This window comes from Ixodes scapularis, unplaced genomic scaffold (assembly GCF_016920785.2).
Source record: "Ixodes scapularis isolate PalLabHiFi unplaced genomic scaffold, ASM1692078v2 PGA_scaffold2__306_contigs__length_199485367, whole genome shotgun sequence".
NCBI lineage: Eukaryota > Metazoa > Arthropoda > Arachnida > Ixodida > Ixodidae > Ixodes > Ixodes scapularis.
In genome coordinates, this window is record NW_024609857.1 from 55,356,203 (window position 1) to 55,371,600 (window position 15,398).

At 45.4% G+C, this 15,398-nt stretch overlaps 1 protein-coding gene across 1 annotated transcript; it reads left to right on the top strand.

Annotated features, from left to right (window-relative positions):
- Window positions 1-10,982: 10,982 nt before the first annotated feature.
- On the top strand, window positions 10,983-14,401 carry LOC8024198 (LHFPL tetraspan subfamily member 4 protein). Its single transcript, XM_002404581.5, has 2 exons — window positions 10,983-11,250; window positions 14,172-14,401. Exons 1-2 carry the CDS (start codon window positions 11,013-11,015, stop codon window positions 14,399-14,401), a joined length of 468 nt encoding a protein of 155 aa, XP_002404625.4. The 5' UTR covers window positions 10,983-11,012.
- The last annotated feature ends 997 nt before the right edge of the window (window positions 14,402-15,398 follow it).

Here is a 15,398-nt window from a genome sequence, read left to right on the forward strand (position 1 = left end):
GCTTTCTTTTCTGCTCGGGCCTTGAGTAAGACCGGCATCCAACCTCCCCCGGCAGAGTGAAACTCCTCCGGAGTGATTTCTTCTCCTTCTACCTCGACGACTCCGTTTCCGGGAGTCAAAAGAGGTATTTCGAAGCTTCGAGTGTCCATCTTGTCGTCGGTGCGGCAGCTACGGCCGCCCTCCATTTGTCTTTTGATGGCGCGCGAGGCTGAGCAAGGCGGCGCCTTGTTTCGTCGAGAAAAACGGTGAAATCTTGAAAAAAAAACAGCCCGCTCACCCAAGAATTTGGTGTCCGGGGGTTTCTCTCGCGTTCCACCGCATGTTGGTGGTGAAGATTTGGAACTATACTGCAGAGGTTCGCTGAAAGCTTGAAAAGTTCACGGAGCTGATGCGAGATGCGTCCGGCCCAGATCACTTCGTCGTCGTCTCTCTTACACCCTAAGAAACCAAATCTCTGCGGATGTCGCGAGCTGGAAGTAACGTACCCTCGCCGCCCCGCTAATAATGAACTGGAACCACTCTTCAAAACGCTCTCAATAAGTAATCTAGCTAAAATTAAAAAAAATATATAAAAATAAAAAAAGAACAGAGGCACGTAAAAAAATAAACGTTTACAATTTTCTGTAACGCTGATTTAGAGCGCAGCTCTTGGGGAGGAAGAGGGGAGAGTACGAAGGGGAGGGTATGCACCTCTTCCTTCCCCGCTAAATTGAGCGGGGTAAGTTCGCCGCTAAATATAGCGGAAGCATTTTAACTTGACGTCACACGTGACATCACGGAGGTAACTTTAGCGGTAATATTGCGGGGAATTTAGCGGGGGGAGTGGGGGAATTTCCCCGATAAATTCAGCGGGAATATTGGCAATGTTAGATGCGTGTAACGTCACGTGACGTAATACGTCAGGTGTTTCGTGTGACGTCACGAGGGTAACTCTCGTAAGGGTAACCCTCATAAACCCTCACGAGGGTAAACTTCGTAACGTCGCACGTGACGTCACGTGTGACGTCCTTATGGGAAACGTCCCATAATGCAACGCGGGGTTACCTGATGACGACGGCGACGCCGCTCAAGCCGGTAACGGGCGCCTAAGAGCTGCGCTCTAAAAACATGGTACAGTTTATTTAGTTCGAAGTTTTAGTAGATAACTTTATGAGGCAATTATTCTTTTGATATCACAGTGAAAAAGGGTTGCTGTCAATCATATGCGGGCTAAATGGTACATCTTACACGGAGTAACGATTTTCCGTTCAAGTTTTCAAGATATCATTGCATGGAAGAAGCTGTTTCAGTTACGGGCACCTGTAAATTCCTTATTTTGACTGATATGCAAGGCAGTACTTATAAAAAAAAAATATTTTTCCCAAAATCTATTTTTTAATTAAAGTAAAATAAACTTTAAAGTTTAAATGCGATTATGTTGAAAAATTAAATGGTACCCCTCAGAACTGCGCTTTGTTGACAATTTATTAAGTGTACCTCTCGAAACATAACTGTTTCTATAAAAAAGAAAAAAAAATGGGTTCGGGGGGCACACTTCATATATAAATTAACAACTCGTATTGCACGAGGAACACAGTCAGATTCCTCGTGCAGCTAACATTGTCCTGTTACGTACGTTGTACAGCGCAGTGAGGAATAGGAAACGCAGCACATCTCCGCGTGTTCTCACGAGTATGAAGCTGCAGAAAGCCGTGTCTAGTTTTGTTGGGCGGTAATGTTTTGTTCGTTTTGACCACCTTCAATGTATGTCCATGGCAATAATAGCACTGTGCCACCTGAAATGGTCAACGAATTCGTCGTCCCAGTTTGTATCAACGTCGTTATGTGCTCCGTACAAGGAAAGAAAGTAGCTGTAATTTGCGACGTATAAATGATGCCAACCATGTCTCCAGGAAAAGAAAACAAGAACGCATCTACGTCTAACCAAACATGTTGATAGAGAATAACATAATGATTCTTCCTCATTGCAGTTGCCAAATAGCAGCGTCCGCGACACTTCCGCTTTGGTAGATTTCTTTTCTTACACGTCCGCTCTAGTTCGGAGCACCTATTCTCGCCTTATTAATGCTTCGTCCAACAGCTGATTCGTATAATCCTAATTGGTTTTCTGACATGCGGTTTTGTTGGTCGTATTTACGAGTAGATCCTCTCAGTTAGAACGATATCTTGTTCCTTATCATGTTTGACATCGGTCGAGACAAGCTTATTTTCAGTCCCAAACTCCACGAGGAGCAAATCAGGGCGGGAAGGCACTGATGATGTATATCGGCGTACGAAGCTGCTTTTATCTGTATCTTTTATTTACGCTAACTACGCGATAACGTGTATGCCGTCCATTGTGTGCAGATTTAATCAGGGTAGTCTACCGCCGTCTACCGCCTGATTGAAAATCAGCCACCGCGTAGCAGACTATGATCCAATTGATGAAGCAATTAGAAACGTTACGTTTTACCATTTTATTTAACAGTTTCCCGTTAAGGTACCCAGCTATATGATATCACACTTAAAACCATAGACTAAAAAAAAACAAAAAAAAACCCAAAAACTAGATGAAAAAAAAAGCGTACAACACAAACGTGAAATCCGTGTTCGTGTTGTCCGTTTTTGTTTTCGTCTTAACTTTGAAGTTTTGTTGTTTATTTTTTTTTAATTAACTTGCATGATTTTTCTTATTCCTTGCAATAAATATATCATCTGGGAATGAAGCCCAAGCTATGGGTACCAGCGCGGTCGCGAAGCTTCACCGCCGATCACGCTTTGTGGTCTTCACTCTTTTTGAAATACCAAAAAAAAAAAAAAAAGTTGTTTCTGAGTATAACTATACCGAAGGATAACTATATATGTGCAAGTGGTTGATAACTTGCTATCTTTGATATGTTGGCTCAAAGTGAATAGAAAGTTTTAGAATAGAGGCACGGACACTTTGGGTGCCCAAACGATTTGGGTGTGTCAAACTGCCGAAGCGCAGTACGAGGTCCCCAGCTGTTCGGAGGACTTAAACTGTTAGTGCCATCCGTTCTGAAGCTCCCTAATGTCTCCCTTTTGTGCAGATTGTGTAATTTATTTAATCGGTGTAGACTGATGCATAGCGTGTGTATCTATTAAGACTTCTATCTTTGTCTATCGAGAGATCACCAACAAAACCAATAGAACATGAAGTGGATGGCGCGGCTTCGCCCCACAAGGCTTTAACGGGCCCGAATAAATGTTTTCACGATTGAACAAATTTTGATACAGTTATTATAACTTAAAATGACTCTTCAAGGCCATACAGCTATGCCTCCTAAATGAGAGAAGTCCTGTTGACTCTTCGCCTTCGTCGAAGAATAGATCCCTACACGAATTGTTCACTACAGCCAATCCATAAGTCGCACGAAATAGTTCCAGTACATCTGACAGTGAGCAAAGCATGGAGGACGAAGAGCACCGAATATGAGTTTTGTTGTTGGCAGACGTTAAAGGGGGTTAGATAGCCACTTTTAATAGGCATGTTGAGCAAACAAAAAAAAAATCAGGAAGTGTTTGCCTTGTTGTTACGACGCCCACCGACTACTTCGACTAGAAAAACAAATTTAAAAAATAAAGGTGCTTTCAGTTGAACTCTGCGAATCTAGTAGCCTTGTTCCGAAATGTTGATCCGTTGAATGGATTTAAGATGAACACTTCATTCCACTTACTCCATCTATGTTTTATTGATTTAAACTTTTTTTCAAAACGAGCCTTCGCCAGAAAAGAGGCCTCGAGTAACGAGCTGATAATGAGACGGGGAATATCACGGTAAAGGTGTCGAGATAGCGTAAAACGTCAATTTCACGCCAACTTCAAACCTCGTCAAAATGAGACCACGGAATCGATTATCAGCCCACATACAAAGAAACACGCACGCAGACTTTTTGTTTTGTTTTGTTTTAATACTGAAGAACAAAACTACGTCTTTCGACACGTGCCTCCGACGTTAAGCACATAAACGCTGGGCGTTGCGTTCCACGTGGTTCCTATACGGAGCGAGCCTTCCCCAGCAAACTTACAGCTCGCGATCGACTCAACTGGCGCGCGCACACACACACACACAAGGCGCTGTGAAGCAGTCCATCGAGAGTGGATTGTTCCAGTTTAAAGGACCTTGGAGGGAATGATGAATACTTCTCGGAGGACGATGGGAAAGAGCGCTAAAAGAGAATCGCCATGATGAAAGCGGCTACGCCGCCAACAACCCTCGTGGAGCTAGACGTGCACGCATGCTTAGACTGGCGCTCGAAAATATTCGAAGCAAAAAATATCAGAGGCCGTCAGAGGAACCACACACAGAGCGACGAACTGCGTTGATCGTCTGTGCATTGTTCGCCAAGTCTATCTCAAGGATGAACGGCTCTCCTCCATGGCCGCTGAGGTGAGGACGCTGACTGCACGCCGTATTACTTTCAGCCAGCTTTTCTCATACTATACTTTGGCTGCCCGTCTAATCTGCCGGAAATGGTGGTCGATTTGCCCAAATCACTACTATTATGAAGGGTGAGAGTGACGGGGATGAAGTTATGGGATCGGTGATTCGCCGACGTAATGTCTGTCGGGTTCGATTTATAAGTTCGTTAAGTCACCTTTTTTTGTTTTTCTAGTGCGGAGAGAGCTGCGGCGGTTAGATTCACCGTACAATTATAATGTATATGGTCTTGGGAAACTAGACTAGACAAGAGGTCATCGGTGCCCGTTGTATGTTCAGCGCGTAATGGCTACGGAAGAAGATGAAAGCCTCCGGCAGCCTACGGAGACCTCTTTCTCACGCCTTGAAGAAGCGGCGTGGTTCTCAGCTTGTTTTCCCACTCTCCGTCGTAGCACCCAATCATGGTTTGTTTGTTCTTTTACTCGACTAAAGGTGAAGTTGTTATTAAGACACGAATATAACTTACGTTTGAAGAACATTGACCCTTGCTTCTGTCTTCGCGGTTTGTAAACAATCTTTTATTGGTTCTAGCGCCCAGCAGCATCCATCACATTCGTTAATTGGAGTCACGCATTCATTAGCGTAAGTGGCAGAAGCTGATAATACGATTGTGATTTGTTTTCGTCCAGTTTATTTGTACAGGTCCACGATACAGTATATATAAATCACTGCAGAAAAGGGCTTCTGGCCGGTGCCATTTTTATTAGCATTCCTGCGCTATGGCGCGCAATACGCTCGCTTTGCCAAACCACGAACACGCGCGTGCTGGGCTGTGGATTGTAAAGATTTAAATGGCGTATAGTTCCCGCTGTGTTTCCTCACGGAGATATTCACAGACCGAGACGTACTGAAGAGTAGAAGTTTGTATTTCTTGTTTGTTTTTTCAATTGACATTTGTTTATCTTTTTGTTTTTATTTATTTTACCCTGGTACTACATTGTTGCTTTGATTTCCACGACCGATTTCCTGTTGTCATCTGTGTCCCGATAGTAACGCGAACCAATGTGAATGCCGGTTGTCTTATAGCTTCATTGTAGTGCATCGAGGGTAGCTAAAAAAAAAACGCGACAAAATACGCTTATGTTTCGTTTGGAACGACTGTTTACTGAAGCTATACATATACGTATTTTTTCTTTTTTTTTATCTTGGAGGCTATATTGAATCAAATTGATTTGATATTGATTTAAGCGGAAAATTATTGCTTGCAATCAGTCGTGTCTATAGAACCATTTACCGGCCATTTGAGCGTCGGTTAAGCTCCTACCAACACGAAGTTTCGCTCGCCACTGGACAAGCCTGGTACCCCCATTTTCAGTCGCGGAGAACCCGACGATGAATTTCGCTTCCGTAGGTTTCCTTTCCCACTCAGCGCAACTTTCGCTCGGTCTAAAAGAACCAACGAGAAAGAATACTTTAAAACTCAGTTAAAAACACATCTGCATGAGCTTTGTCAACCTTCTTTATTTTCCCACTCAATCTAATTACGGAAACCTTCAAAAAACCTGATATACATCTTGTAATCCGTGTCCACCTATCTACACTCACACGGCGAATCAAACGGCGTTAGCGGAGGGCACGGTGGCAGAGACTATACACGCTCAGTTCACCAAGGCCCAACGGTTACCCAGTCGTTGCATGGCCGCAGCAGATAGCCAGCCCTTCCCGCTTTGGCGTGTGCATGCGAGTGTTTCTCTGTCAAGGACTACCCCTCCCAACCCGGATTCATTAAGATAAAAGAACCCGTTTGTCGTCGTCGTCGTCCATTGCTGCTTGCTGGCCTACGACTCCTCTGCAATCTTTCCCCCCCTAGTTCTCGGCAAGCGCCGTAGTATTTTCTGTCTCCGATCTCGTCCTCGCAAGCATGCATGGGAGCAAGAGGTACTACTCTCCGTTCACACCTAAGCTGAGAGTGCGTTGAAAGGTATACGTCCTCGCCGGACCAATGGACAGCATCCCTTTCATCCCTTGACCCCGCTCTCAACGCATGGGTATGGGCGAGAGAGGCGTGATCACGTGATGGAAGACGGACGCACGACTGGTCCAAGGAGGACGTAGCTTCCACCCCATTGTCAGCTTTAGAGATGAACCGAGTCCAGGAAATAAAAGCGGCGCCCGTGGCTCTTTTGTCCTCCGCAGTGTGACCCGTACCAGTGGGCTCCTTCACGGTGACTTTTTGGGGTGCGCAGCCTCATGGTCGCGCTTTTATTTATTTATTTTTTATTTTTGTCTCCGACTATTTCGGGACATGGGAGACGTCTCCGGGGTGTTATAGCATTGCGACGGTGCACAACTCGTCACGTGTATCAGCATTGCGAGAACACGCGTGCGCGCGTGCGTGTTCGTCCGCGCGTTTGCGTGCGGGTTGCTTTTGTGTTCCGGACGGAGTATGTCCGTACGACGTCGGCAGGGCAGCAGCGGGCGGCTGGCTACTATTTCGGTGCTTGAAAGCTGCCAGAAGTCAACGGAAACGCATCGTCGGAGTCCTTTCGAATGTTATCGGGCCTCTTTTGAACTCTCGTGTATGCGGATGCGGGTCTGGTGGGACATGAAGGCGGTTTTATGACGCCTGACGGGCTGTCAGTCCGCTTTTTTGCGTTGCAATCGAACGTTTGATTATATCTCGTCGCGATCTGAGGAAGTAGAGCTTTTGTTGTTGTTGTTGTTGTTGCTGTTGCTGTTGTTGTTGTTGTTGTTGTTGTTGTTTTTATGATGACTCGGCTTTCCTTCAAGACGAGAGTAGCTCGGAACACGCCTGGCTTTAAAGTGCGTTTGTTTATTGGCGTGAAACAAAAATAATTCGAGCTATTTTACGACAATTGAAATTTGAGTTAGGATAAAAATAAGGCGAGTGTCTGTACGCAATATATAGGCGCATTGTTAAGTTTTGAAGAGAAGTCGTATTATCAACAGAAATGTAAAGAATCCTTAACAATTTTTTTGTTGTTGTTTTCCTACGCGTAAAAAAGAATTTATAGACAAACACGGAATTTCTACGCGATGGATAGATGGAAGAAAACGGCTGACCCATCCGAATCGGGCGATGTCTTGCGCCACTTTGCCGATTGCGGGCGAAGAGGTCATTTTGTTGTCGGTGGGTCTGGTCATTAGCACGTTCAACATCCTGCATGTTTACAGTGTCCAAGTAAAAGGCTCGCGTCCAAGCGGTGATTATACTGATGCCTACACGAAGTACCTGCCGTTTATTTCACATCGGCACTGGAAGCTCTTCAAAAGTTTTTGATCGCGTCTTGTTTGGTACTGTGTTGCGGGTGCGAGTGCGGCCAACATTAACCGAGCGTAAAGCACTTTCCTAAGACCAGCAGCAGGTTTCGTCTAAGCTGAAGACCTACGGCTTTCCCGTCCCCTAGACGGTTATAGACTTGTGCCAAAGAGGAGACCCAAAGCCCTTCCGGTTATTCCTCCTTCCCCCCCCCCCCCCCCCCCCCTTAAACTACAACAGAAGAAGCAACTAAAACGCTTACCACCGTTGTTTGTTTCAGTGAAATCATTTTTGATGAACGATGCATTGAAACATTGTAAAATGGCCCCAGCACACGCAGGTAACACATTGCTTCTGTGGGCTGTGTTGTGCATTGCCCGCGGTTCTGGTATTCATTACTAGACGGAAGAAACCCCACGCAATCTAGCAACCGGAACAACCGCATAGTTAACGACATCGGTGTCACCGTACAGAACCGCCGGAAATGCCTAAAGCAACCGCTGACGAGAAATCTCTGCAGAAAGGGCCATCAGCAGTAATTATACCTCAATTAGCACTTTCGGAATCCACGAAAAACATGTAGCATACGGAAGAGATCTCTTCGCCTTTTCTTACAAGACACCTTCACTTCGTTTCCGGGACGACCTAACCTTTTTTGTTTGTTTTTTGTGCCCTGTCCTAATTTTCTTTTTTTAAGAAATATTTTTATATTGGAATTCTCGACAGGCTTTTCTTGTTCGTGTTGGTTTTACCGCATGACTCACGTGACCTGAGGTCACTGATGTGGGTACGTGACATGTCTTCACAGTGTCACGTGACATACCATCGCACGACGCCATTGTGTCATAGGACATCAAATTCTGCGCTAAATGTAGCGTGAAAATATATATCGGCTACATTTTGCTAGAAAGGGCCGCATGTTAAAACCCCGATCAAGTGCTATCGCACCCTCAGCATTTAACTGAATGTCTCAGCAAGGTGATTTTTGTTGTTGTTAATATTACCATTAGCACCTACAGCACAAATCTCGATCTGCTTAAGCGTAACATTCCGCACGTCCTTCGAAGCAATAAAGAAGCACTGGTATGCAACACCGCCGAATAACACCTATTTCGTGGAGGGGGGTATCTCGGCTGCATTGCCCTAACATGAAGTGGTTGCCATTCCCTGGACGCTGTCAAACGCACGAGCAGATTCGATTGCCGGGGAGAGCCGGGGCGTAATTTCGAATGAAGAGCAAAAAGTTTCAAGGCTGTTGCTTTTTCAGCCGCCGCAAATAAATACAAAAAAAAGCAAAAAAAAAAAAAATAAGGCGAACAGGGGCGAGCAAAATTGCTGCTCTTTAACGACGTGTTCAGGTCGCCAGCCTCGCTACGTCGTGCACGCCACTGTCGTACTCGGCAACCGTGCGCTCGGGTCGACAATTGGGGGTTGGTCGGGGAGGGGGGCGGTTTCTATGCGCTCAAAAGAAATGCTTCGGGGGCTCGTTGTTTTCTTCTCGATTTCTTTCTTTTTTGGGCTCGCGGTATAAATTTGACACTTGACACAAGGCCGTGTTTTGGATGGTTTCCTCGTTGAGCTCGGTTTAAGCTGACGTCTCGGGAGGAGTAAGAGGGGCATCACCCGGTAAAGTGACTAGTTAGTGTCAGTCCTGAGTGATTGAATACCACCTCGAGTTTTCTTCCCTACAATTTTCGTCATCTTATTACTGTTGATTTTTCTTTTTCGAGATACTTTTATGCGAAAGAGTCGTTCCTCACTCATAAAATTGACGTGGCCAACTATATTTAGTTATTGTATGTCAGCGAAGTCTTGTTACAACTTTGATAACATTGTCTACATCTGGAGGATGCGGATAACCCGTACCTGGCATGTATACGTATCGAAGAGTCAGTTATAGAGATACTGAACAAAATAAAGTTTTAATCTCATTTAGCTACAAATATTGTAGCAGAAAACAAACGCATGGTGTTAACGATGTTTTTTTGTTTTCTTTTAGTCTGTTTTATTAGTCCAAGAATCAGTTTAAGAATTTTGGCTTGTGACGAGCAAATTTAAACCTGTTACATGTAGCAGGTTCCATCGTAGTTGCCAGGCTTGTGTTTTCACTATTGTGATAAAACGTATACGAATATTGCCATATTTTAGTTAGTTTCTTTGACTGATCACCAAAGCTGACGGCGTGCATTTAATGGTACGAAGCACGCAATATTCAACGACAACGTAATCGGACAGTTAGAAGTGAGAGCGGTGATGGCTCTTGTGGATTCAGAATAGAAAAACGTACGAAACGAATTCATTATGGGAACATGGCACACACACCCATGGCGTAATCTTGAACTGCGATAGCCATGGACGCTTAGAAAGAACGTGCGGCGAGCCCTAATTAATACAGCAACCATTTCGTTTAGTTGGCTTTTCCGCAATTTATGTTACGATACTTGGACCATAACATCGTGCATTTCATGCTTTAGCTGACTGCATGTAACCTCAAGTTGCACGATGGAAGTTCACGTGCTACCAGATCATGAGCAGATGCAGATTGTCATTGTTGAGCGCTGTCTGTATAAGCCTGCGGTGTCCTCGCACATCGACGTGGTACCGGATTGGGAGCTTTCCCAATTGAACCTGACTATTTTCGCAAACACGAATAATGATTCGTGTTACGCGCGCAAGATCTGCTCACTGAGCACGAGTCTCCTAGGCGTCCTACGAGGCTATGGAGCCGTCCTTGGTGTTGGCGTATGTAGTCTTTACTTTTGTGGTCCAAGGAGCTGCTCGTGTATTATATAGACTTTCCGTAGATCGTATATGCATGAGCTTGTACCGTCACTTCGAACATGGACTGAGCCCGCGTTCGCAGGGTCCGCAAGCCACAATGAATGCACGATCTATATAGGAAACAAACAAGAAAACCTGACGCATTTCGGTGCAACCGTTTTTAGGCCGCAGACACCACTGCTCATATAATCATATGTGTATGATTATAAATTGGGTTGTTTGTGTGTTTATACAGCCTAGAACTTGGTCTGCCTCCCTTTGAGGCAGACCAAGTTCTAGGCTGTATAAGCATACAAACAAGCCAATTTTTATAATCATACAAGAAACAAGGTGTTTTCTGCAGACATTGTGACAGACCAATAGACGGGAACTTCGTACAACAAAAAAACTCGCCGTAGACAGTGTATGCAGACTGTCTGCTGTATGTTGTATTGGCTGGGTGACCGCGGCTTTAGCCTTTCGTGGTGGGAAGCTCATGGACGTGGGCTGTTCTGGTGCTTGTTTCTGAATAGCAAGATGACACGCACGTACTCATGTGGAACTCTGGCTTTCTCTCGTGCAGCGGTGTGCATGGTGATCGGCGTGCTCACCTTCCCTGCCGGCTGGGACGTGTCCGTGGTGCGCGACGTATGCGGCCCAGACGCCGGCGACTACGACCCTGGCCAGTGCGGCATCCGCTGGGCCTACATCTTGGCCGTCATCGGCGTGGCGGACTGCGTCGTCCTGGCCGCACTGGCCTTCGTGCTGGGCACCCGCTACGTCAAGCTGCTGCCGGACCAGTACATCTCCAACGGATCCGTCTACAAGGGTGAGCCAGGCGCATGCAATGGCCACTCGCGGTTATTGGCAGGCCATATGACAGCTCGATGGTTGTCCACACAGCTGCGTTCTCTTGTCTGGTGGAGAGTGCGTTGCCGTTGCGTTCTCTCGTAACCACGAACCAAAAACGGTAAATTTTGTGATATTTGCAAAATAAAACCTACGTGTTATTTGTAACCAATATTCGCTTATAAAATTGTCAGAAATATGTCAAATCCACGGAAATAATTTAAAAAAACGAATACGAAACACATTAAAATATATACGCAGGTTAGAAGTGGTGAAGGTAAAGGTTGGGCAGCTCTCTGCCTGTTTAGGAAGCGGATAAAAAATAATTCTTACTGTAAGTTTAATAAAAAGAATTCCCACGTTTCGGAACCCATTCGGTCCCTTGTTTACGGGTGAGTCCCCGATATGGACACGGAGGTACTGAGCTTCGGTAACGTCACACCGCCCCAAAACGTAGTTGGCGAGCAGAGTCCAAGGCTCCCCACGATCGTCTCAGAAGGTCCCAGTTTTCTCAGATCGCAAGAAATATACTAGTTGTGCTTAGTTTGATCTAACGATGGACGACAGAAATTCCACGAGCCATTCTAGCCTATCCAGTGCTGCGAACGTACCTTGTGATTTCGCGTTTCGGGCGTCGCTGCGTCGCTTCCGAATGTCACGCACGGCATGAGATTCGCTTCGATCGTTTGTAGCCTATTCCACCGTCGATTGCAAGCTTAAATCAAGTTTAGCGAGGCTAAGTATAAGGCAATAGGAATCGTCTTAGGAAACTCAGTTAAAGCCGACGTTTCGCAAGAGTTAGGACTTGGCTATCTTAGGGAATGAAGGAACCACGACCGTTAAGAAACAACTGCTGCTATTTCGAAGCTTCGCTAAAAGTTTCTTCTTCGAGTTCTTTCTACATATTTTTACGTGATTTTTAAAGCAGAGGTTAGAAAAAGTAAGTGCACACGCTATGCCCTTCGTGAAAGCTGTCTGAAGTTGTAAATCGACGAGCTTTGAAGGAGGCCAGTTAAGCTATAGGCTTCCAGTTGTTATCTGTCCTGAAACACTGAACCCATTATGCGTGAAGTTAAACATGTGAGAATAAAAACGCTATAAATCTATTCTAATATTTTAAAAACTCTTCAATACGCTCGAATTATTTGTTCTCCGAATACTCTCCGGGAAAAATAAATGCACCCTAGAATGTAAAATTTTTTGGACGAATGCTTCCCCGGGGAAGCACTCAGCTTCCCCCAACTGTAAAGTGACATAATATATTCTGTCATCCTTTTTTTTTTTTTTTTCAGATGTCCCATACAGTTTATATAACAATATACTGCAGATGCGACAGGATCATAGGCCTAAAAAATAACCAATGAGAAACAAAGAGAGAGAGAGAAAGAGAGATAATATACTTTATTCAGGTGATCAAGGATGACTTCGGGTGTTCACCCTGGGGTGGCCCCTATGTCCGGGGTCCCATTGGCCTTGCTCGCCTCATCGGCCAGGATAACCAGCTGGCGTTGATTTTCCGCGTCCGAGGCTCTGATGGCCGTCTCTTAGGAGTTGAGGCGGTTTTGAAGCCGTGCTGCGTCTTGTCGTTTTGGATGTTTCAGGCAGGCCAGGACCATGTGGTAGATGGTGCCTCGGTGCTGTTGACAGTTGGGCATGTGGGTGAGGGGTAGAGCTGTGGGTAAAGCAGGTTCAGTCTGGATGGCGTTGGATAAGTGTTGGTTTGGAGCAGGCGCGCCACTTGATCTGTTCTTCTTTGTCAAGCGTATAATGAGAGATTTACCTAAATTTCCGTCTATATAATGCTGAAACGCTCGAGGGATTTCGAGGTTTTTTTACGTCTAAATATCTACTGGCTACATGCTTTGTCTACTTTCTGCGTATGAAAAACTTTATTTTTTTATATTTACATAGAGGAATCCAGACTTACAAAGCCATTAAGAAGGTAGTTGGAAGTAAACAAAAATCCGCGGACAAACAAACTTTTTCACAAATTCCTAGCAATGAAAAGCTCGACTTTTCCGTCCAAGGTCTCCCACTACTTCATTTCCGCTTCCCAAGCGATTAGTGTCGATAGTCCTCAAAATATAGCGAATCATCTCAATTACTTTGAAACCTAGATACAACCACTAACTCTGACAAACAAAATGAAGTAAACAAGACATTCACTAATTGCTCCACGTTTGAGAGGCCAACGCTGGAGCCTTCTTCATATCCTTAACCCACTTGCGACAACGAATAACTAGAAAAGTTTATGCGACTCTGATTTTCTCCTGTGCTTTCTAAATGCTCGTTATCCCTGGCTTCCTTTTAAATTGTTTCTTCTTCGCGAGACTAATATTGTAATGTCTTAAACCTCATGATGTGCAAGCAATCACATGATGCTAATGAGTGCTGCAAAAACTTGCAGTGTTGATAGATTTGATACAAACGACTGTGCTTCGTTTCGCCTCAAGATGAATGCTTCGAAGGCTACAAGTGCGAGCTTCCTGCGCAACGAAGCACTTCGGCTGCGCGAGTGCTGTCACAAAGGGAAGCAACTGTAAAAGTCATGAGCTCGGGCATCTAGCCTGAAATTAAATGATGTCATAGTTCTTGGTTTAGTGATTCATATCATCGCAGAAACAGCACAGTAAAGTGCAGGCAGATATATAATGTATATCACAAGTGCAGTACAGTACAGGCAGCTAGATAATGTACATCTGTACAGTACAGTACAGTGCGGTACAGGCAGGTGTAGTGTAATGTTAATTGTAATAAAAATTTGCGCGTAGTAATACATTTAGTATCGCTAAGTACATATTCGAATGTATCGTAGATGTTCGTTTTGTGCGTAAATTGCCGCAAAGTTCCTCTATAGGATTCTAAAAGGAGCGCCACTGAAGTTGCCCTTGGAACTTGCAGGCGAGGTGAACAGCGCCTTCATGGCGGACAACCAGTCGACGGCGTCCCGCAAGTCCATGAACCTGCAGCCTGTGATGCTGATGCCTCAGCCGGGGGGCCTGACCCCGGTGCCTCACGACCCGGAAAGGTTCTCCGAGTACTCCCACCGGACAGCCAGGTCAAAGACGGGACCACCGGCGCCCAACTACCGCTCCGAATACTCCACCTCCATGCACAACTTCCAACTCTGAAAGGGCATCCGTAGTTCTGTTCCCGACTCCCGCCCTTGGTGCTCTTCCGATGTTCCGTCACCGTGTCGGACACGTGGGTTCGATCGTCATTTCGATTGGCCTGGAACGGACTTTGGTGTTGCTGTTTGGGGGCTCACACTTCTTCAGCACACCGTGCTGTACAGTTCGGTGTTTCTGGCCATCCTGTACCGACACCACCTAGATGAGACAAGGCGCCAAATACTGAGTTCGCAGCACCTCGTGAAACTTTCATTATGAAAAAGCAGAAGTCTCAAGTTAACAATCAAGGAAGAAAGCGCTACAATCGGCACCCTGCCTCCAAGTCCCTAGCTTGTAACGGTATCCTTCAGTTGCAGAGTGTACCGATTGTGAAGTGTAAGATTAGTATAGACCGATCTCACTAAGCGTTTCACGCATGCCTGATGCCGCCATAATTGTAGTCCACAGGAAGTTGCCGACAGTGCGCGAGACAGCTCGTGCCGCCTCGTGTTCTGCTCGCACAGACCTACAACGGGATTATCGCGTGTGCTGGAGGGCTACAGCTCCCACTATGCATGCCGACAGTGGCGGTGTAACAAAGATTGCTGGTGAGATCGGGCTATTAGCGGTACCTTTCCAATTCAGGCGGTAGGTAGGAAATGTAAAGGCGAGAGCTTCATTTTTGCTCTCATGGGTTGCCATTTTAATACAAATGCATTTTCTGTGCAGACTTCTTTGTGTTGAAACAAAACAAAGGTTTGGAGACAACTCGAGCACTGTACCATACAGCAGAGCCATACAGTAGACGCCACTATGTCTCATCTCGGTGGTGCCACTTGTACAAAAAAGATATGTTGCGGTAACCCTCTTTTCAGTCCTGGCCAACCTTGAGCAAGATGTTCTGTTTTCTTTCAGCAGATCAAGCTTCGAAAGAAATGAAGAATGTACACGTTTTTTTGTTTTTTTTCCTCTGCAAAGAGTTCCGCTCCGTGTGATTGCTTACCCTATTTTCCCGATG

Bases quoted from the DNA above. Each gene is read 5' to 3' on its own strand.
- LOC8024198 (XM_002404581.5), top strand. From the start codon at position 11,013: ATGGTGATCGGCGTGCTCACCTTCCCTGCCGGCTGGGACGTGTCCGTG. The intron at 11,251-14,171 runs GTGAGCCAGGCG...TGGAACTTGCAG, and splicing joins CAACGGATCCGTCTACAAGG to GCGAGGTGAACAGCGCCTTC.